This window comes from Bombus vancouverensis, chromosome 5 (assembly GCF_051014615.1).
Source record: "Bombus vancouverensis nearcticus chromosome 5, iyBomVanc1_principal, whole genome shotgun sequence".
Classification (NCBI taxonomy): Eukaryota; Metazoa; Arthropoda; class Insecta; order Hymenoptera; family Apidae; genus Bombus; species Bombus vancouverensis.
The window spans coordinates 13,158,165-13,179,522 of NC_134915.1; the positions used below are offsets into that span (position 1 = coordinate 13,158,165).

Consider the following 21,358-nt stretch of genomic DNA (forward strand, 5'->3'; position numbering starts at 1 on the left):
CGTGAAACCGTGAAATCGAGACCACCGCCTAAATCTACCATGGCCGTGTTCCCGTAATTCTCTCTCGCCGGCCATGGTTACGATTTTCAAACCGGACCAGAATACGCGAATGGTCGTTGGTCGTGTTTGATAATCACGGCTGAAAGAGGTATCAGTGACGATGAGAATGCGGAACGTGGGTGGGCCACACGAATTGGTGATGTGCGGAACATTCCGATCCAATTACACCGCGGACTTCTTCTTTATTTTTCCGGCCAGTTCTATTTTTCGCGTAGTTTCACCCCGCGTCAACCAGGAACCACCTGTTTGGCACGTGATCAACTTGTCGATGTTTCAAGAAACGATCGTGAATGATCGATGACGCTTTCGTATCTTTCCTACGAATCTCTATAGATCGCAATAGTTTACAAATGGCTTTATCGATAAGAGATTTTTCGCGTCGATCCTATCTGACCTAGATCGGAAAGCTTTTGGAAAAATCTTTACTCCAATTCCATCGATCGTGAAGCAACGATCCGATTCGTTGATCGTCGATTACCTAGTTGCGTTTCATCGACGAAATTATCTACCACTCTACCACTGCTCCCAATTCCCAGTCTTATCGAACCAATTCGATCGCAAACAGAAAGCAACATACAATTTTATTTCATTTGATCTATCGAATGGGCTAATATATAGGGGGATACTCAACGATCGTCCTTCTGATCATTCAGAAATCGAATCGTCTGGTCGAGAGCGGGCAGATAGAGGAGACGCCGTTAAAGTGTGCAGAAATATCGCTATCGAGAAAAGATAAATAAAAATGAAGAAAAAGGGAAAGATTTCAAGGAATCGGAGCGACGTTGCCGCGAACCTGTAACCTGTCGCGGTCGATCGCTAACGAGTCGAATGGCAACGACTAAAGAGGGGGACAACGGAGTCAAAGAGAGAAAGAGGGGTGTCGTGGAGAAGTTGCACCCGGCACACTGCATCGAGAATCTCGACGAGGAGGAGGCAACGGAGGAAAAGAAGGAGTAGAAGGTTAGGGAAGATGAAGAGGGAAGAGAAGAGAGCGAAAAGGAGGATGGGGGAAGAGGGTGGCGGACGCGCGCGGCGAGTTTCTGGAGTCGTCGGGACGCCGAAAATAGCGTCCCGATATGATGATGCCCGGAGCGCGACGATCCTAGATTTCAGTCAGTTCGCAAGCTCGAAAGCTGCTGGCTACACACGGAACACTCCGACCACGCTCCGGTTTTACATTTTCATAGAGGCGCCAATCAGCCTTTTTCGTTTCCGAAGCTCCAAGCGTTCGTCTTTCTTTTCGTCTCTTCTCCTGGACTACACGTCCGGTTCCCGGTTCTTCTTCTCGTTTCCTCGTGAGACGACATTCGAGAGTATTCTCGCGACCGAGATCGTTAAACGCGCGGAACAAGCTTCGACGAGTAGCACACGATGGCGGAAGTAGACGGTGTAGTGTTCACGACCACCGAGCGCAAGATTCGCAAAGTGAAGAAGACGACGAAGCGCAGGGAGAGCCACGATCAGAACGCCGAGGTCACGATCACCGAGGTCGACAGCACGCAGAATCACCACGCCATCGAAGAGTATGTGCTGGCTGCAGATCTAACTCGGATCGGCCCGAACACGTTTTCGACGATCCCCTTTTTCTCAGCCACGAGCTTTCCGTTTGCGATCGCAATCCTCGCGAAACGAGATCTTGGCCGTCACCCGTGAACCCGCGCGATTTTCCAACTCGATCGTTGTCACGTGAAATTTTCGCCTTTTTCGTCGTTGATCCGAGTTTCAGCATGGAGCATGGTGGAAGACAAACGCGAATCTCGATATTCGCGGCAAACGAGAAAAATCGATGATTCATTTCGGCAACGGACGAAAGCAAGCTCTTTGATCGCGAGCTGTATTTGCTTTCCGACTCGACCTACTTTACTTCGATAGCGAAATTTCATGGTTACGTTTGCCGCGGTCGGTTCGTCGTCCCCCCTCCCCTTCCACTGGTTGTTTCCTCCTTACCGTTCCAAAGTAACGAGGTACTAAAACAACGAACCACACAGGAACGAGCTGCGATAGTAACGACAGCTCGAAAGATTTGCTAATGTTTTCAAAACACGTTCGTTTTGCGAAATTTCCGGGTAACCGGCCAACTTCTCGTGCCGAGGGGCGCTCTTCTCTCATGGGAGTAGAGGTTCGCGACGCGAGATCCTCTCGATCGACGATCGAGAGTGCCGCGTAATTCGTACGATACATATTATGCATTTTTCTTTACGCCACGATTATATGTTCCCGTACAAAAAATACTCAGCCAGCACATACAACAGCACTCAACCAAGGTACATATAACCAGCAAATCTATCGCAACACCGTCGCAGATACGCTAGACACTGCAGCACCGAGCAATGAAAGAGAGAGATTGCGAGGAACTTTTGCGGTTCGGTCGGTGGGAAATTTCGTCGGACGAAAAAGCGAGAGAAAACGATGCTGTGAGAAGAGCGTATCTGGAACTTACGTCGTCGTACATGCCACGAGATTTATCGTGAAAAGAGAAACAGAGTTTTCGCGTTTAAATTAGACAGAGTCGATGCTATCTCTCGAATATTTCGCGTTGCCAAAAATTGTCGTGGAGAAGTACGTCGCTTTAAAAGCGACGTTTTCCTTGTTCCATGGAATCGTTCGATTGCCTTAACGTATTAAGGGGATCGGGTCTAACGAGCGTTCCGAGAGAAACCTGGCAGGAACGATCGTCTCTAAACAGGTCGCGTTTTTCGTTTCCAGTTGATTTTCAGTGGCGAGTACACGAAGGCGATGAACAAGGACTGGCACAGCGGCCATTTCTGTTGCTGGCAGTGTGACGAATCTTTGACCGGGCAGCGTTACGTGCTCAGGGACGAGCACCCTTACTGCATCAAATGCTACGAGAGCGTTTTCGCTAATGGCTGCGAGGAGTGCAACAAAATCATCGGTATCGACTCCAAGGTACGTATATCGCGGTTCCATTCCCGATATCTCGCGATCCTATTTTCCCAGCGATAAACGCGTTGACTCACCGACCTCGATCGCCCAAACGCTCGATTTTTCTCTCGATACTTGGTGTCGCGAACACGCGCCCGATAGAAACCGAGATATTTCACGAAACGACGACGATACGTGGGTTTGGATACGATCCAACCGGGCGGAAAACCAAAGTTTTCCCCTAAATTTAGATTCGCGGCACACGGCACTCGTTCCACCCTTTCCACGCGTGAAAAAAATCGAAAGACCTTCGCCGTATCGAAGAATTCCGTGGTCCGAAGCAAAGCCGATCGGACAAAAATCGGTAATTATCGGTTCGCGTATGATCACAAGACGAGGTGGCGATATACGAACGAGCATGGGCGTTGATTTACTCATTCCTAGAAATAGAAACGATGATGCAGGTGCCTGCTTATTTCCGTTTCTCGCTGGTTCGTCGTTGTTATTCCTCCTACTTGGCCAGCCAAATCAGAGGAAGCGTACCACGAACAGCGTTATTTCGCCGGCCGGTTTTCGTGACAAATCGATATCACGCGAGAAGACGTTTGCCAACTCGACGGAACAAACATAGCGAAACAAACACCCAAGGATCCGCGTACCTTTTCCTCGCCGGAATGACACACTGCTCTAGTAGCATTGCTTAAAGGTCGACGAGTTAGCGATTGTAATCGATCCCGGAATGGAAACCCGCGTTTCGTTTCGATACAAACGCGTTTCTCTCTCTAAATTCGATGATTTGTATCCGCATGTTGGTCGTCGGAACGTGGTCGAACGTTGCAACGTCCGTCGTAGCGTTCTATCGTTTTGCATAAGATCGGTCACACGAGCTACGTCCGTCAGATTTGTCGTTGTATTTTTTGTTTTCCTTTAAAACTGGACACACGAACGGATGAATATTCGTAATGTGTAAACACGACCTATAAGAATTTGTTTTGTCTTCTCAGTTCCTTTAATTCGTCAAACGACGACCGCGACATGCGAAGATAATCGAAAAATTTCTTTTCGTCGGTTCGAAATGCATCAGAGATCGTGTAAGATGCATCTTTCAGTAATCTCGAATTCATCGCGAGTTTTGGCCACGTATGGATACTAGAAACGCGTACTGATAGGGGAAAATTACGGAGATCAAAACCAACGCTCGCGTGACTGTAGCCACAACTTCCGTCACAACGGACGTCATCGTCACAACGCTTGTGTAACTCGAGCCTAAAAGGTAAGACGACTGACTGACAACGAATCTATTTGCTTAAGGCAACGCTGGATCTAAAGCGAGTTCCTTATAGTCGCAAAGGCCGTCGCGTCAAACATAATCGATGTTTTCCTCTGCTCGTTCAGCGTGTAATTCGCGAGATCCTGTTTTTCGTTACCCATTCGCGTATTTTCATTTCGCAAGCTGTCCGTCGCTTGTCCGTTACACGAAACGAAAACGATTATCACCTCCGTAAGGCGAGAGCGAGCAAACGATAATTGGCGACGAATCGTTTGCAGGATTTGTCGTACAAGGATAAGCACTGGCACGAGGCCTGCTTCCTCTGCAACAGGTGCAGAGTGTCCTTGGTGGACAAACAGTTCGGTAGCAAGGTGGACAAGATCTACTGCGGCAACTGTTACGACGCCCAATTCGCCAGCCGTTGCGATGGATGCGGCGAAATCTTCCGTGCTGGTACGTAATTCGAAACCAATTTCTTCGATCGCAGAAATAGCAGAACGCCTCTTTCACGCGTATCCTGTCGAGTGCTTGAATTCGAAGGAACGCTGTTCGAACAGCGATAAAAATACGACCGCCGTTGTAACCCGAAATAACCAATTCGTTCACCACCGGCCGACTATAGGAGGTCCGGTCTAGACGATCGATCGAACCACCTGTTTTCCAGCAGCGATGACCCCCGAGGAATGACTCACGGTCCCGAGTGCGACACACGGGCAGTATAGATCTCGCATTCGGCGTTTCTTATTAAGGCAATCGAGTCAAGGTTCGAACCAATTATCGCGATCCTTTTCAAAGGGAAAGGAAATGCTTAAACTTCTGTGACCTCTGATTCTTCAGCGCGTGTCCAGATTGTTCGTGGGATTTTCCCCAAAATTTCGCTTCCTATCGAAACGTATTTTAAACGACAAACCTGGACCGTATTTCTGGACCCGGCAGACATCGATGTTTGATCGCATTTTAGAAGAAACTTTGCGAACGAAATTCGCGCTGTACGGTTTCTCTGGCGGGTTTCGAGCCGAGCGAATCGAGAAGCGGGAAAGTGGGTCGAAAAAGGTTGTCGAGCAATTATGCGCGCGACCTTTTTCGACAAGCGCGGAACGCAATCTCCGAACGACTTATCGCTTTGTCGCCTCGCAACCTTCGGCGATCGCAGACGGCGTGGTGGAGCGCACCGCGACCTATATATCGCGTGATTCACGCGTGCCTCGACGACCATGCTTCAGGCCACTACACAGGTAATTGGGACGACAACGTGAGAGCCTGTGTTAACGAGCCGCTGATTCCTCGAGAATCGTAGACCTCGGAAGAGCCCCGACGATTAAACGTTAGTTCCCCTTGTTTCTTTTGGGAAAAGGTAGCTCTTCGCTCGAGGGCAGCTACTTCCGCTGAAAGATTACGGGTTGGTAATTCGGTCAAGTACGCTACAAGATGAACGAGACATCGTGCAAGTAAAACCGTATGGCAACGAAATTCGGAGAATACGAATTAAGCTTCGAATACGTTTAAACGAAACTGTCGAGGAGAAAGCCAAGTGCTTAGGATGGATGATCGATTTGGCGAACGAGGTTCGTGCCTCTGATGGACTGGTTCCGACTTACGTGACGCGCGTGGGAGTCTCGTTAAATCTTAAGAGAGGCACAGATAGTTACGGGATCGGCGAGGAATCGTTTGCGAAAATGACTCGGTACCAACGCGTGTCCGTATACGGCTCGACCTTTCGAACGATATCTAGCGTGGTGCATGGCGAATGAACTTCGTGAAAAAGAAATGCGCCGTATTCGAGCGATCTGGTTTCCCGCGGAAAAGTTCGCTGTTTGCAAATTTTTGACATGGAGTATCTTTAACGAGTTTTAATTGAGTTTTACGACGCAGTCTCGAGATATCGACGATAAAGATACCGCTATTTATTCAACCATTAAAAGAAACGAGAGATTACAGGACAGAAGAATCAATAACTTGATCGAACGAGTACGACTAACTAAAGGTTAAACTAGCGCGACGATCGTGAATTGAGCGCATTCTGTTGGCGTTTGACGTCGCTTATCAGGGAACGTGTTAATCGACTCAATTCTTTCGATGAATCACGGCCGATTAGTTCATTCTTCAAGCAAAATACTTTGTCATTCGTTTCTTTGGCTATTGCGCTGCAGGAATAATAATCTGGTCGTCGGAAAAAGAAGAAGTTTAAGAGTTCCGTGCCACTAATTGCCAGCGCGCTAATCACCACGGTACTCGATGGCGTAATCGTGCAGAGAAAATCGTTCGTCTACGGCAAGAAATCCTTCCCCTTTGTGAACGTCGTGACAAACGAGATGTAAAACCGATGACTACCGCAGCTAAAGCGATCGGCGCGCCTGTTAACTTCGAGGTTAATGCATATCATTTAAGCCGAAAGAAGCAGACTGCATTTATAGAAGCAACCATCAATGTCACGACGTCTGAACGATCGAAATAAACGTGCCCGTCGTTCGATCGATTAATGCACGCGTCAATTACAATTCCTCGCTTCTGCATCTGCGACGATGCTAGACGTACTCGACAGAGGAGATGATCGGATGAATCTCGAAAGAGACGAAAAGGAGCCGGTTCGACGAACGAGGCCGGGCCTGGGCTGGAGCGAACGCGCCGCGTAAATATATAAATATTCGCGGACGCGCTCCAGGATGGCGGAGAGTGGGTCTGGTGGAGCGGAAAGGCGAACTTATCAGCGGAGTAGAAGACACGTTGCGCGTGCTCGCGGTGTGCACGGTGAGTCCAGCGAGGGGGCTCGCTTCGGTTGCTTCAGTGGCTCGCAAGACTCCGGGCCAATCGCACGATCGGCCGATTTCTTCTCCTTAGCTTCTACTCTCCGTAGACGTTGTATTTGCGTCGTGTTTGAATCGTGTTCGCGCGTCAATCCGGCTCTCTTCCGATTCCCGTAGGTTAGCTCTTGATCTTCTCACTTCTCGATCGGTCCTCGACACGCGTTGCTTGGGAAAATTCATAGTAGACGCATCGTATTTTATTCCTTGGACGCTTTTACTTTGGTTAACGACGGTGTAAACACGTCTCGCAACACGTCTGGTCTCGGACAAACGTCAGATATCTCGCTCGAATGCTTTTACTTCGAACGACATCGCTATAAAAATACTTGCCACTTGCGACCGTCACGTTGACTTTTACAACTTTCTCGATAGTAGAAGCAACGATTCTTTTATTCTTTACGACAACGATATGCGCTCTATGTCTGACAGTTTTACAGCTTGTTTAGTGCAAACTCTTTTAGTATTGCGCGATCGAGGGTGAGAAATCTAAGGGTCGGTATTTTATATGCCATCGCGATATCGAAATTTCAGTGAACGTTTTGTCGTGGAAGTTAAGAGACTCGTGAGAAAAAAAAGAAACGAAGAGAAAGATGGCCACAGACACGTTGAGCGAACGGCTATCCACTAAGCTTCACCTGCAAACGAAGAAGGTGGGCGAGGACAGGATAAGAAGGGCAAAAGAAAAGGACGAGGATATTGCGATATTCAGCATGTTTTCATTGGAGGGTGACCCTAAGTTCAGATGCTGTCTGGGCAAAGACTGTCTGCTGGGAGATCCGAAAAAGGCAGATCCAGGTGACGAAAATGATAAACGACCTTCTTTCTTATTTTTCAATGATCTTTTGTTTAAAAACTCGAATGAAAACAAAACGTTCTGGGAAGTATCGTGTTCGACATTCTCGGTCGATCTTGGAGGACGTTGCAAAACCACGCGATGCACGCGGGGGCGACGAATAAGGTTCCGTTCTCAAGTTTTCCTAAGGTCGACATCGGCACGCCGATCGTGGGTCGATGTCGCGCAACCGGCCCGCGATAAACTATCCGATCGAACGGACAGTCGGCGAATCGTGCAACAGAGAAAGGAAAAAGGAATGAGAGAGAGAGAAAGAAAAATAGGCTCCGAGGAAAAGTGGGAATTCGAAGGGAACCGTGACCTTATGTGGAAACACGAGCACGGCCGCACAGTTCGATTGTCCGTGGCTACATTTGCTTAGTGAATCAGGTTAATTGTCCGTGACTCGATCAACCATACAGTTCTTAATAAGAAATCGTAAATAACGTGGAGAGTATATAACGAAACGTCTAACGAAATCTAGCGGGAAAGACGGAAACGTGTTTGCGAAGCGCGTGTTTAGAGAAGAGATAATCACCCAGAGACGCGGTAGGGAACCAAACAGACGGGTTTCTATGCTAATCGTACACTCAAGCTTTATGATTAATATAGCTATACGATCGTGATCGACTGTGTCGTAGGATTAATAAAGCGTTCGATACTTCCGGCTGCGATCACGACGCGTGTGTCACTTAATGAACGTTTCAACATTTCCTGGAAAATTCGTTTTTCCCTTCTAGTTACTTTTGACTTTAACGTTCGACAGAAGCTGTTTTATTTGAAGGACGCGACTGGTGTTTGGTTTGTTTGCGGATAATTCACAATGCAAATCCGTCTAACGAAGCCCGGCATCGTCGCGTAATGCACGCGGCAAAATTTGTCGTTGGTCAATTGCAAAACAGCTTGGAGTTTGCTACGGTGCGATTAAATAATGATGTCATCCGTCGTTTATTCGAATGTTCGCGAACTCTGGCAAAAGAAAAAGATCCTCGTGAAACGCGACTTTTCCTCGGTTCGCTCCTCGTGCGTGGATCGATCGAAACGGTGACAAGAAGTAGATCGGGCGGACAACCGCGATCGATAGATCCTGGCAGAATGAGCCAATCGATTAAAAAATTGTGCATGCAGATAAGAAGTCCTATTAATACGACTGATGTAATTCATTTCCAGACTGTCATTCACGCTTGTTGTTAGATGCATCAATATCTATCGAGGCAAATTTCTTGCTTTCTTATCACGGCGCAATCTGCCTCGGCCGTTATCAACTACGTATTTGGCGCCTCGTAAATCCCCGATAGAGTAAGGAAAAGAACGATTTCGAGTTTGCTCGCGAGAAAGGAGACGTGGGGAAAACAATCGCGGCAAGATTGATCGTTCGAGGCTTGTCGTAGGCACGACACGGCGAAGAGTAAAGTTTTATGTAACGTTTCAAGTCCGTTGTGCAACGGCGAATGATTTAAAAACGGGCCGGATGCGGCCACCGTGTTCTATATTTTCCTCTTGCACAATAACTAATAACGCTTTATGAAGGGACGCGTCGTGAAGCCTGAGCCGCGTCGAATTTCACGTGTTCACTTCACCAAATTCTCGTCGCTGTTAGTCGCGCAGCGCTCGCGTAGATCTGGAAAGTCCGAGGCCCGGTGTTCTCCTCGTCGGTGAATTTATATTTAGACTTGACGTGGCCGAGAATCGCCGCTTTCAACGGATTACCAGAACCTCGTCGATTCGAGATCTCGTAAAATGCGGAACGATCGCGTTAACGATCTTCGATTTCAAGACTCTGTAATCTTCGACCTGCGGTTAGCGGATCGACGCTTAGCTGTTTCCAGAAATACTCGAATCACACGAGGTTTTCGCGAATCTATTTCGATCCTTCGGATAAAAGAGCCGGTTCCGCACACGATCTCGATGAAAGTTTGAGGAAAACATGGGAAACAGCGAGTTAACGGCACCGCTCCTCCGAACTATTCTAATACGTAAATCGAATGAACGCGCAATTTTTCACAGTCGATCAGACCGATGAAACGCAGTGGTAACGAGCGAGCTAAAGCGACATGTATAATGCGATATTACCACATCGCCGGCCTTGGACCATCAGACTTTATACATATACGGAGGTATTGCTTGGACCAAGTGACGTCACAAGCCTTCTCCTGACTCACGGTGGACCAAAGGAATAGCGCACGGAAAGCTGTTGCTTTTTTCATTTTCGAGGACCACTGGAATCTAGGCTATCTATATTGGGAGGCAAACGGCCAAAAAATACACGGGCTACAGTTCCTGCTACTCGTTTCTTCCCCAGAACTTTTTGCACGACTCGTAATTAGGACCTTTTGCCGGTCTCTCAACCTATATTTTCGTCGGTTCCCATACACGAGCTCCGTTTGAATACAATAGCGTCTGCCTCGGATGATTAGCTATCTCTTCTACGTCTCGAACGCTATTGTATTCTACGATATCGAAAAAAAGAAGAGGAAGACTGTTACCAAAACTTGTTCTGCTATTACAGCGTGATTCGACGCTGTACTTCCTTCTGCGCGCAAATTAGGCATGCGATCGTCCACGTGTAGATCCAAGATCTCGATAAATGGAAATAAACTTGATTCGAACGGGCATTACAAAGGACAGGCTAATTCGCAGTGACTGATCGATCGGAAACTATGGGACCGGTAACGGCGCGCTGTTCATTTATCAACGACCACGCGGTGGATGATAATGCGTTGATTATATTGACGTTGCTGGCAACAGATGGTCGAATGGAGCTGGGTATGCCACGTCGATTCTTTCTACGATTCGTCCGCCTTTCCGTAAGCGCAAGAACTGCGAAAAAGTTTCCTAAAATGTGGGCAAATGGATAAGATTTAAACGAATTAAAGCTGGTAAAGAAAGAAGGAAACATAGTAGGTGTCGAAAGACGTTGAAACCGATGATTCATGAAACTTTGAGGACCACAAATGGTATTATTTAACTGATCACTCGGACCTCTTCTAAGTTCTATTAGATCACCTTTCGGAATAGCGAGTCATCGTTAACTCGGGTTGCCCTTGGTGCGGCGCAAAGAAAGAGGAAGGAGCTAAGGAGCGAGAGAAATGTCGGAACGCCTACGGGGGAAGATTCCGCGGCGCTCGAAAAAACTCAACGCAGACTCGTGCAAGTGTCACGATTGTCACGATTAGTAAACAACGCTTGATTCTCTGATATCATAGCGGAGGAAGGCGATTGAAAAGTGGACGCGTAACCACTCGTAAGATTGTGACGGATCGTGGTCATAAACTTCGGTTCTGTGTTCGTCGCGACTACGAGAAAGGAAGCGACTCGAAGCTCGCGCGACTTCTCACGTAAACGGAAAGCGAAAGATTGTAAGCGTGGGACTCGATGATCTGCCCAATTATAGAGGACCAGTGACGAGCTCGCTCGCAACCCGGTAATTTCGTCGATCGTGGAATTACACGTTACGATCGGTATACCAAAGCGAAATTTATTTTCTCCTTTTCCGCGCGTGCCGAAGAAAACAACCACTTCGAATAAATTTGGTCGTCGAGTATGCGAGTCAAGTTCTTAGCAAAGTTGTAGGTAAATCGCAGAAAAGGTAGCTATCAGTTGTAAGTTTCTATTAGTCGATAGAAATGACTACGATCGAGTTGAATGAGCACAGCGAGCCATCTTATGTAGATTATTAACAGCCGTGACTAGAAAGTTCCGTGCATGAAACTTTAAAACCGCATTGCGGGAGATGACACCTATCTACGCCGGCGATCTTCCGGTTTTGCGCGACTTTTTACACCTGTCTCGTTGAACTTTCTAACCTACTTCTTGTACAAACACGACCAATCGTCACGAAAGTCGGTCGAAATAACTTCTCGCCAACAAAATCAAATTCCTCTAGGAATGGAAGATGAAATTCGAAACTACCCTCGGTTCGAATCGCGTTTCTCTAGCAGATTGCCTTCCCTCTAAGAACGATTCCTTATCGGTGAGTTGTCGGAAAGTCATCTCCCTAGAATTGCACGAGCGAAACGGACATGCGAGCTCGTCGGGTGCCGCACGCGATCGTTCAAACGCAAAATGCACCCTACGCTGCAAACTTTCACCCTTGCAGACCGATCGTCTAGACATTGCCACAATATTCCACCTCTTTTGACGTTGCTTTGTAATTATTTCGCGAAAACGTGATATTACGCGAGGGTATTGTTCGTTCGGGGGAAAGTTTCGATGTCTGAAGGGTGTCTTTCGCATCCTAGGTACCAAGAAGATGGAGTACAAGACCAGGCAGTGGCACGAGAAGTGTTTCTGCTGCGTGGTCTGCAAGAACCCGATCGGTACGAAGAGCTTCATTCCGCGCGAGCAAGAGATCTATTGCGCTGCGTGCTACGAGGACAAGTTCGCCACCCGATGCGTTAAGTGCAACAAGGTAAATCGATGAACTCTGGCGCATTATAAGCAAGAAAATTATTCGCGTGTTTTAACGAATATCTTTAGTTCAGCAAACGATTATCTCTTCGAAGAATTCTCCTGCTGTTTAACCGTTTGGCAAAGAAAGTCCGTTTGCCGGAGGAGAATGTGTTCTCGTATAGAGAATGGATAGATAAAGGGGATCTTATCGTTCCAGATTATCACCAGTGGCGGCGTAACGTATAAGAACGAACCGTGGCACAGAGACTGCTTCACCTGCAGCAACTGCAACAATTCACTGGCTGGCCAGCGATTTACGTCCCGCGACGACAAGCCCTACTGCGCCGATTGCTTTGGAGAACTGTTCGCCAAGAGATGCACCGCCTGCTCCAAACCGATTACTGGTATTTATCTCTGTTTCTTCTTGCGAATGCGATAAACTTTATCCCTTGCGATGTTCATTTAACTCTTAGAAGATTTTCTTGCTGAAGAGGATAAATTTCTGATTCGTTGCCCGTGTATTTCAGGCATTGGCGGAACTCGCTTCATCTCTTTCGAGGACAGGCATTGGCATAACGATTGTTTCATCTGCGCGGGTTGCAAGACCTCGCTGGTCGGTCGTGGATTCATCACCGACGGCGAAGACATTATCTGCCCTGATTGCGCCAAGATGAAGTTCATGTAGAGGGGTAGTGAAACATCGAGCGAAGAAGAACGAACGAGAAGTAGGGGAGAGGGAAAAGGAGTAAGAAAACGAGAATTATCAAGGGTCTACGGTGTCCAGTCTATATACGGGAATAATATCCTCGCTAAGAAACCTTCCCTTGGAAACAACTGGAAGAGTCCGCTTCGAGAAACAGAAAGAAAGAAGAAGGAAGTCGACCAACTTTAACATAATTGCAGAAGGATAATTGAATAGTTTAGTCACCATCTCTCGAACGCGATGAAAATTACCGTGTTTTCTCCCATACGTAGAATAATATATATATATATATATATATATATATATATATATATATATATATATATCGTTATACGTATGTATACGTGCTCATAGTTGAGAAACGCGGTACTTTTTATTGAAAAAGCAGACACCATCCCGCGACGATTTTTTTCGTATTGGTCGGAAAGCTCTCTGTTCTTCTCGATCGGCTCGGTAATAATGCCGAGCTTTTGTGCATATTATCTCGAAGCAGAGAACGCGAGCAGAAACGAGGGTACTTCCTAGCTTCGTAGTATTTAGAGGTCATTTTAGTCACTCGCGATTCCGATTTCTCCGTCGCGCCGTAACAGCCGAAGAGACAAAGGAAAGTAAAATCGAACAAACGTAAAAATTATCGCAGAGAAGCGCGTTGGAGAAACCGAAGGAATATGCCTTGAAAAGTACGAGAATCAAACCGCCTTAATCAGTATAGTTACTGTTATCGAGCTGTGTGTTTAGAAGTGGAACGAAGTTACGTACTGTCGTGGTGTTATTAACGTTACTGTTTCTTTCTTTTCGCTTTATACAATAGATAGAGAAACGCACGACAAAGATTAACGCGAGGAGTAAAAGTTAAACGACAGGGACAAGAAAGGAAGAACAGATGGATCCTATATATTCTTACGGAATTAAATTTGATATACCTATGATAATATTATTTTTATTTAACTTAAACTCACACGTACACACACGAACACGATCGCGAACAATCACACACGTACACACTAACGCGAATCCCAACACGCGCGAAAACTGCACCCTTTTTTCTCTCTCTCTCTCTCTCTCTATCTCTATCTATCGCTCCGCGATATTGTACAGTAAGACTCGTGCAAAATTCGAGTATAACGAACGACTAATTAAAACGACGGGGCTCGGGTGCACAGTTGTTAGAAAAATTCAAAATTTTTCAAATTCAAGGGTTTTTCGATGTATGAGATTTTTAATGTACAAATTTTACTTTTGTATTACTCCAACGATCGTAACTAAATTTCTATCTTTCCTATGTTAGCCTCGGAACGATTTTAACTCTCACACGAGCCCACAAGTGCACATATTCGCGAATGCGTGAAAACGCGAATTTTAAATGCAATCGACCTTCATGTTCGATCGTTGTACTTTTTCTCGAACAAGAAAGTCAGTAAGGATCGAAATGATCTTGTTATCTCGCGTATCCGCGATATACGTTCGCGAGCATTTTTTGCATTAACCACATCAAAGTGGAGAAAATGATAAAAAATTGAAAAAAAAAATAAATAAAAGGAAGAGAAAGAAAAAGAATCACACGCATCCACACACGCATGTCGGACGAGTGTGCGACACGCACACGCGGAAAATCACTAATTGTGGCCTTATCCGCACGAGTACATAAAAATAAAAAAAAAAACTAACGTCTTACGAAAAATAATTAGTTGTTGATACGGTACTTGGTAGAGATGTGTTACCGTCGAGAAGAGAAAGGACAAACGTGCAAGAGAATAGGCTAACAAACGGTAGCGTACCTCTATAACGAAATAAAAGGAAAGCGAAAGAAGAAGAAGCGACAAAAAAAATATCGTGACGACCAATAAAAAGTACACGTGCTATATAATATATGTTCTTACCGATCACTCACATACTAATCGCCTTAATTAGTAAACGATAAAGAGCAGAGATTATTCTATATTCAGCGTATCGTATACACTGTTATACTGTGAAATTGATAAATAAATAAATGTAATTATTTACAAGAGCTCTTTCATTTACCATTCACTTAATTACATAGAAATTCCAAGATGGAAATAATAGGGAAAGTTCAAAATTCTCTTTTTGCTTCTAACTACTAACTATAAATCGAATTCAAATGCAGGCTACATAACTGTAAATTTATACGAGTATAACAAAGGCAAGGGAAGACGCGTGTGGGATGAATATACCTTCTAAAACCTTGGATATCTTTTTACATATTTTTAAATACGATTTGGATCTCGCTTTACTGATTCCATAAAGATTCCTGTAAGACATTTAAAACTTTATCCTACGTCCTACCTATTACAAATCTAGAGGCTCATAAATCCTACCTATTGCAAATGTAAATGTTTATAAGTTCTATCTACCGGAGATCTAAGGATTTTGTATAGCAATTATTTGCGCAACAGTAATAATTATCAACCTATACATTCAGATTTATATATTTGCAGCACTAATAACATTCTAGGAAGCTACTGGTGAAACTGGATAAAATGACTCAGGAGCAGGAACATGCTGTCACAGGTACGATGTAAAATAAAAACATAAATCGAAGAAGCTAATTCAAATGCACATGAACGTCGCACAGTGATAGCTGTCCGTTCGCATGTGTATGCTCCAACAATACATAAACGTTTGTTTGAAAATCTACGAAATTTGAAAAATCGACAGGCAAAGTCAGAGATAAATGGCATGCTCCGTCATCGTGATTCACCGTCGGTTTCCCAAATCAAATTTCCCGAAACACATGAATATGCGCCTAACTCTAACCCGATCAGGGATTGTACCAACGTGTCTGGCCCTACCTACAATTAATGCTCATACCGGAAAGTATCCTATTTATCTCACTTAACTGTATATTTAAAAAATGGCAAAATAGACACACGAACACACTGGTTCTACGGTTCTCACAATTTTTACACTTTAATGTGCGTAGCACCTTTCTAAAATTGTTTGACGAAGGCATTATCGGCGTGCATTGAACACGATAAAAACGCGTATAAATTTCAATTTTAATTACAATAATACGTACGAACATCTTTAAACAGTTAGCACTACTGGTATAAATGATATGGAGGATATCATTGTAATTTGACAGTGATATTTTTATATGACTCATATATCTCATTTATCAGCCATAATCATATTTTTTTGTTGCTTATAATTCTTTGTAGGTATTTAATCGTAGATCTAGCTGTGAATTCTAATTACGTCACTAGTTGTGAACTCTTTAATTATTTTTGATTATAGTGAATGTAATAAGGACTGAGAAACAACGCAATTCCACGGCCTAGCCGCACGCACACAGACACACACGCAGAGTATAAAATACGTCATACAGGATATACACGCAACATCAGTTACTGAGAAATTATTAATCTTATGAACTAGTCATCGTACCCATTGTCTTTCTTCTATCCGGCAGTACCTGAGTCGGTGAGTGAAGCGCTGGCAATGAACATGGAAGGTGCTAAACCTGAAAATTCTAGGCTAAATATATAATTGACATATCTTTTACAATTTTCATGTAAAGAGATAATAGTCCTATTTCATTCAAATTTTACTGACTCTGTACTTTACCTTACTTTATTAATTTTCAAATAATATTTATATGAATAATTCTAACTGAAATACTGCCAACAGAAACATCCTGGAGTTATTTCGTCGTTAAAACACATCTTCGAAGCACAAAGAATGACTCAAAACTTGTTTTGATTCTGAAATCTTCTGGTCGCGAAGTGTCTGCTTACACGTGAAATTTGATACACCTTAACAAGTGAACAAAATTAGACATAATGCCTTCATATTTCATATTCCAAATTGCACTAAAATTATGTTGAAAATACAACTTAAATAATAATGTTGTTCCACGCTATCGTAAAATAGAAGATAAGATTGAATATAATCATCATTAGCATTATAATAATTTCGATCATAATTAAAATCTTCGTGCTAACGAAGTTTGAGTGTATCAGACTTCTCCACTACAAAATACTTGAACAAAGCCATTTCGCTATTTATTTCAATATTCATACAATATATGCTGTATGGACATTTAATCTTTGTAAATAATCATATTAAATATAATTTGATTTTATAAATAATTATAATGAATATATTCTGTCATTTTCAATCGTTTAAACATACATTAATTATTTACATTATGCTATTCATACAGATTGTTTATATTGTAGTATGTAAATATTACACTGACATACATGCATTGATCAACAACACTTAAAAACGCGATTCGTAAGGAAACCTGCCCTCAACTAAAAAATAAAATACAAATAAAAAAAGTTACTACTCATGGATATAATAAATACCTGCGGTCACCATGCTAGTTAAAAATTCTACGTAATACGATCGGTCACCCGTGTCGATTCGGACCTTTCATCCTACGACACGATTGAGTGACCAGAAAAACAAAGATGCATGCGACTCATGATTAAATGCGAAGAACGTTGTCATCGATATCGTTGTGGCCCAAGGGAAGCCATGACCAAGGCGTCATCAGACAGAACCGCCGAATTCGACGGAAGAAGCGAAGGCCAAAAGAAACTTGTAACAAAGCATAAAGTATTATAATTTATTCTCAATGATAATGCTAATTAATTTGAAGGTTTAAAGTAATAATATCGTAAAATACAAGGAATATAATGAAACGAAGTACAAAATAAAATGTTACATTGTTACGGAAAAATAGGGGAATAAAGTTAATTGGGATACAGTGTAAAAATCCTTACATGCTTAAAGCTGAGACACCGCTACATCCTTCCTGGCGAAAGGGGAAATGTTATGAAGAATCTGTAACAAAATATACAAAATATTACATTTCGTCCTTAAAAACATACTTTTACTGTAATAACATAGAAAAATATAAGACTGATAACGCGTCCGTTTTAAATAATATTCGGCAAACACATTAGCTATACTCGGGTAATTTCACTACAACAATATCTAACAAAGTATTAAATAAGAACATATTAGTTAAACGAACCTAATAATCGTATAGATCTTCATTTTTTCTCACTTTTTCGCTGTATAACGTCATCTAGCGCCAAATCTTCGCCTGACTGACTCCTGATTGGTTGGGATCATTTACAAATCTTGCACACAAGTTCGAAAACTTTCTTTCTAGTAAATTATGTATTATGTTATTCAAATCGCTACTATGTATATATGTATATCGAATCGATAACATCGCATGTGACACGAAAATGGTAAGAGAATCAGGAAATCCTCAAAACGTGAGGCAAAAGTGTTACATGTCGCATCTGTTTTGTACCTTGTCTGTATCTGCAGCATAACAGAATCTCTAATTTTTTAATGACTAAGACATGTGACACGAACTTATATGTCATTACAGACGAGATGTACTCGCGTAGTAGCATATTATAAGTGACATTTTAGTTCAGCTTTCTCACCGCCAGATGACCATACCGTTTAGTCGCGTGCGAACAAACCCCGCTAAATGTAAAAGATCGAAACAATTAATATATGTCACAGCAAAGTACTAAACAAAAAACGAACAAAGTTAACAAAGACAAAGCGAAAAAAAGTATGTAACTGTATCTATTTATCGTCTAAAGTGTAGAAACGATAATACCAAACACGATATTTCCGTTTTATTCGTCCAGTAGGAGAAAACTTACTTGCCTATGAATCTTTTCACCGTACCGCTACACTTACCAAGGCAAGGTCATTCGAGAAGTTCGTTGACCTATCAATGTCACCGATCTCACACAGGGAACCATAATCCGACTATAAAAAGATCTAGTGTCCATTTATTCGAAGGAACCTCAACGATCACGGGAAACGATTTTTACGTCAGGCAAAAGATGAGAAGAGCAAACGAGAGAGCGTAGTAATCGTCGAAAATATGCTGGTGAATTAAAGAGGTCATTATGAGAATGATAGCCCTCGCGGTGTAACATTAAAAAAGCGAATTTACGATCTTGAAGATTTGTATCTGCCCAGCCCCTCTTTCATACCTCGGCAGGGCAAGGCGTGCAAAACACATAACAATTACTTCAAAAATTCCACGTGGCCCCGGTAGGTATCGTTCGCTGTGAGACGAGCAAACGCAGTCGCTTAATTAAAACTCATGTAAATCGAGTAACCGCGCGGCGCTACGCCAATTAACTTTACATCGCGATGGCGAGCAAAAAGGATGGAAGGGGAAAGAATAAAACGGACCAGCGCGGCGAATGAGTGTTTCGTAAAAACCGTGGACGTAACAAATTGGTCCACGAAGCAAGACGCGTCTTCCGCCGATGCGAATCGCTTTACATAATACGGAACCGCGTGCTAAAATGACGCCAGTTCGATTACCGCCGATTCGTTCGATGCACTTTATTCTCGACGAAGTTTCGTTTACTTTGATCCCTCTCCGCGCAGATACCAACAAAGAATGTTTTCGGGCGGTTAATTTTCGTTAACGGTGAATCAAGAGCAAATAGAATGCCGTTTGCAAAGAATTGTGAAAGAGTAATGGGAACGACGAGAAAAAGGCAGGGCAAATTTTCGAGAGGCATCTTTGCTTTAAAGAGAAGGAAGTAAATAGACCAAAGTACAAATTTCGCTATCTAATTAAAAACGTCTCTGGCCCGAGAGAAAAGAAAAAACGGGAAGTTTAATAAATCTTTTTCGCACCGCAGCATTTTTCCGGACAATGTGTGCAAGGGCTACAGAATAGGTCGGCATAATTTTCAGCTTCCTTTTCTCCGGGCGTGTCAGAGAAAAAGTGACACAGTTCCTTTTATTTCGGAGATAAAATACAGTATCTTCTATTTTCGATTTTCCGACATCAAACTCGACTAGTTTTATTTTCCGAAGCATTCGTTTAAAAGATCGATCTAAAATATCTTCGAGTACTTTGTTTAACTAATCGTAAAAAGTTATCGTTCGATGCCTTTCGATTTTTTAAAAGAAGCATATCCTTTCCCTGAAATCCGAGATCCCTGTCGATCGATTTCACGAAGTTCCGAATTCAGTCCATAAAGAAAATCACGAGCTTCCGTTGCACGTACACTGTACACATGTGCCGTCGGTGTATGCCGAGCTGAGGTGAAGCGAGGTCGATGGAAAGTGGCATAATCGCGGATGTGGATCGGCTCAAGGAGAGCAGAAGAGGAGATCCTTTACCTTACTTATGTAACGAGCGGTCGCCGTGTGTCTCGTGTCTTCGACCGCGTCCCGAACACATAGAAACCCTCTCTCGACCGTGTTCCTTCCTCCCTACTCTTTCCATCATCTTTCCCCTTTCCTCTTCTGACTTCTATGAGCTATCGTGATGTTTCTGTAACCGGTGTCCCTGAAAATCCCCTCGGCCTTATTGGGTCGACGCAGCTAGTCACCCCCTTTCTCCTTCGGATCCGTTTTCAGAATTGTCTATAGCTGCGAGTTTCCTAGAATTACAGATAATGGATCTATTAACTTTAACAGAACAGGATGAATGCATAGAACATTTTTGAAAGAGAGAAGATATCATAGCTCTTGCCCTTTGCATTTTGTTTAAACTTTATTTCATTACTACATTGTTAAGCTTGATTATGCCGGAAATTCCATCTTGAGCATAAATTTCTCAAGCTTTTGTTACAGCCATTCTTAGTGACTAAGCGGATGGCTCGTGTATTTGTCCATGACTCCTTAAGAAGAAACATCCTTTCCAACGAAATCTCACGAGACAATTAGACATGGAAAAAATTCCGGAGACAGAGATCGGTGTTTTCTCTGTAACCGATGAACAAGCTCGGAAGCTCAAGTATGGAGGAGGAGTTTCGTTTAACGATCAGTCGTAAAAGTCGAAAGCACGAAGCCGTAAAGGCATTATTCTGGCGCGACGGTGATTTCGACACCGAAAACGGAGGCCGTTGTTGTCGGAGGTCATTCGTCGGTTCAACGTTCGGGCCATTTACCTGGCCTCTGCTCGCTGAATCCTTCGTTATCGACGTTCCGCCATTGCATTATCATTTCCTTCACGATCATGTATTTTCAATCACACGAAATTTGTCTGATGATTCACAGGTGGAAATAATTTCAAAGGATCCGTCAGCGTCGATAGAAAACGAGATTGAGGACTGAGATCACCGATCAGGATGAGCTCATCGATCACCAGTCGCGTCGATCGAGTTGATCGAAGAATAGATGCAAGTGTGCTGCCTCTTCCTCCGAGTCTTTTTCTTTTTCAGAATCGCGAGAAGCGATTGCTTTAACCCTGTGAGCAACAAAGTGCGAAGGGAACCGATAACTCGAGCGTAATCCAGGTCGCGCTACCTTGTCCGTCGACCTTCCGCGGTATTCCTGCACAAGTCGGGATGATGTTCGTTGCCGACAGCAGGAACGACGTTACTGATGTTAACACGCGCAACAGCGACAAACTCATTCGATGCCAGCAAACGTAGCAT

General features: G+C 43.8%; 2 protein-coding genes across 18 annotated transcripts in view; one reads left to right on the top strand and one right to left on the bottom strand.

Annotated features, from left to right (window-relative positions):
• Positions 1–13,114, top strand: part of Lmpt (four and a half LIM domains protein limpet) — a 69,625-nt gene extending 56,511 nt beyond the window's left edge. For 9 of the 13 annotated variants that reach the window (XM_076618927.1, XM_033332805.2, XM_033332800.2 and 6 more), the window contains 5 exons: positions 2,767–2,967; positions 4,492–4,666; positions 12,091–12,260; positions 12,459–12,645; positions 12,769–13,114. In XM_076618927.1, the coding sequence (XP_076475042.1) occupies positions 2,767–2,967; positions 4,492–4,666; positions 12,091–12,260; positions 12,459–12,645; positions 12,769–12,926 (891 nt within the window). In that variant the 3' untranslated portion in view covers positions 12,927–13,114. Of the gene's footprint in view, positions 1–1,157; positions 1,584–1,648; positions 2,325–2,766; positions 2,968–4,491; positions 4,667–6,993; positions 7,135–7,548; positions 7,813–12,090; positions 12,261–12,458; positions 12,646–12,768 lie in introns of those variants that run through there. The other 4 variants (XM_033332810.2, XM_076618929.1, XM_033332811.2 and 1 more) reach the window with 4 other exon arrangements.
• Positions 13,115–14,064: 950 nt separating this feature from the next.
• Positions 14,065–21,358, bottom strand: part of LOC117156092 (protein FAM76A) — a 48,467-nt gene continuing 41,173 nt past the window's right edge. The window contains exons 8-11 of one of the 5 annotated variants that reach the window (XR_013058540.1): positions 20,097–20,359; positions 17,950–18,086; positions 17,696–17,756; positions 14,065–17,510 (exon numbers count right to left, since the gene is read on the bottom strand). The gene's annotated coding sequence lies outside the window, so the exon portion shown is untranslated. Of the gene's footprint in view, positions 17,511–17,695; positions 17,757–17,949; positions 20,360–21,358 lie in introns of all 5 variants that reach the window. The other 4 variants (XR_013058539.1, XR_013058538.1, XR_004464042.2 and 1 more) reach the window with 4 other exon arrangements.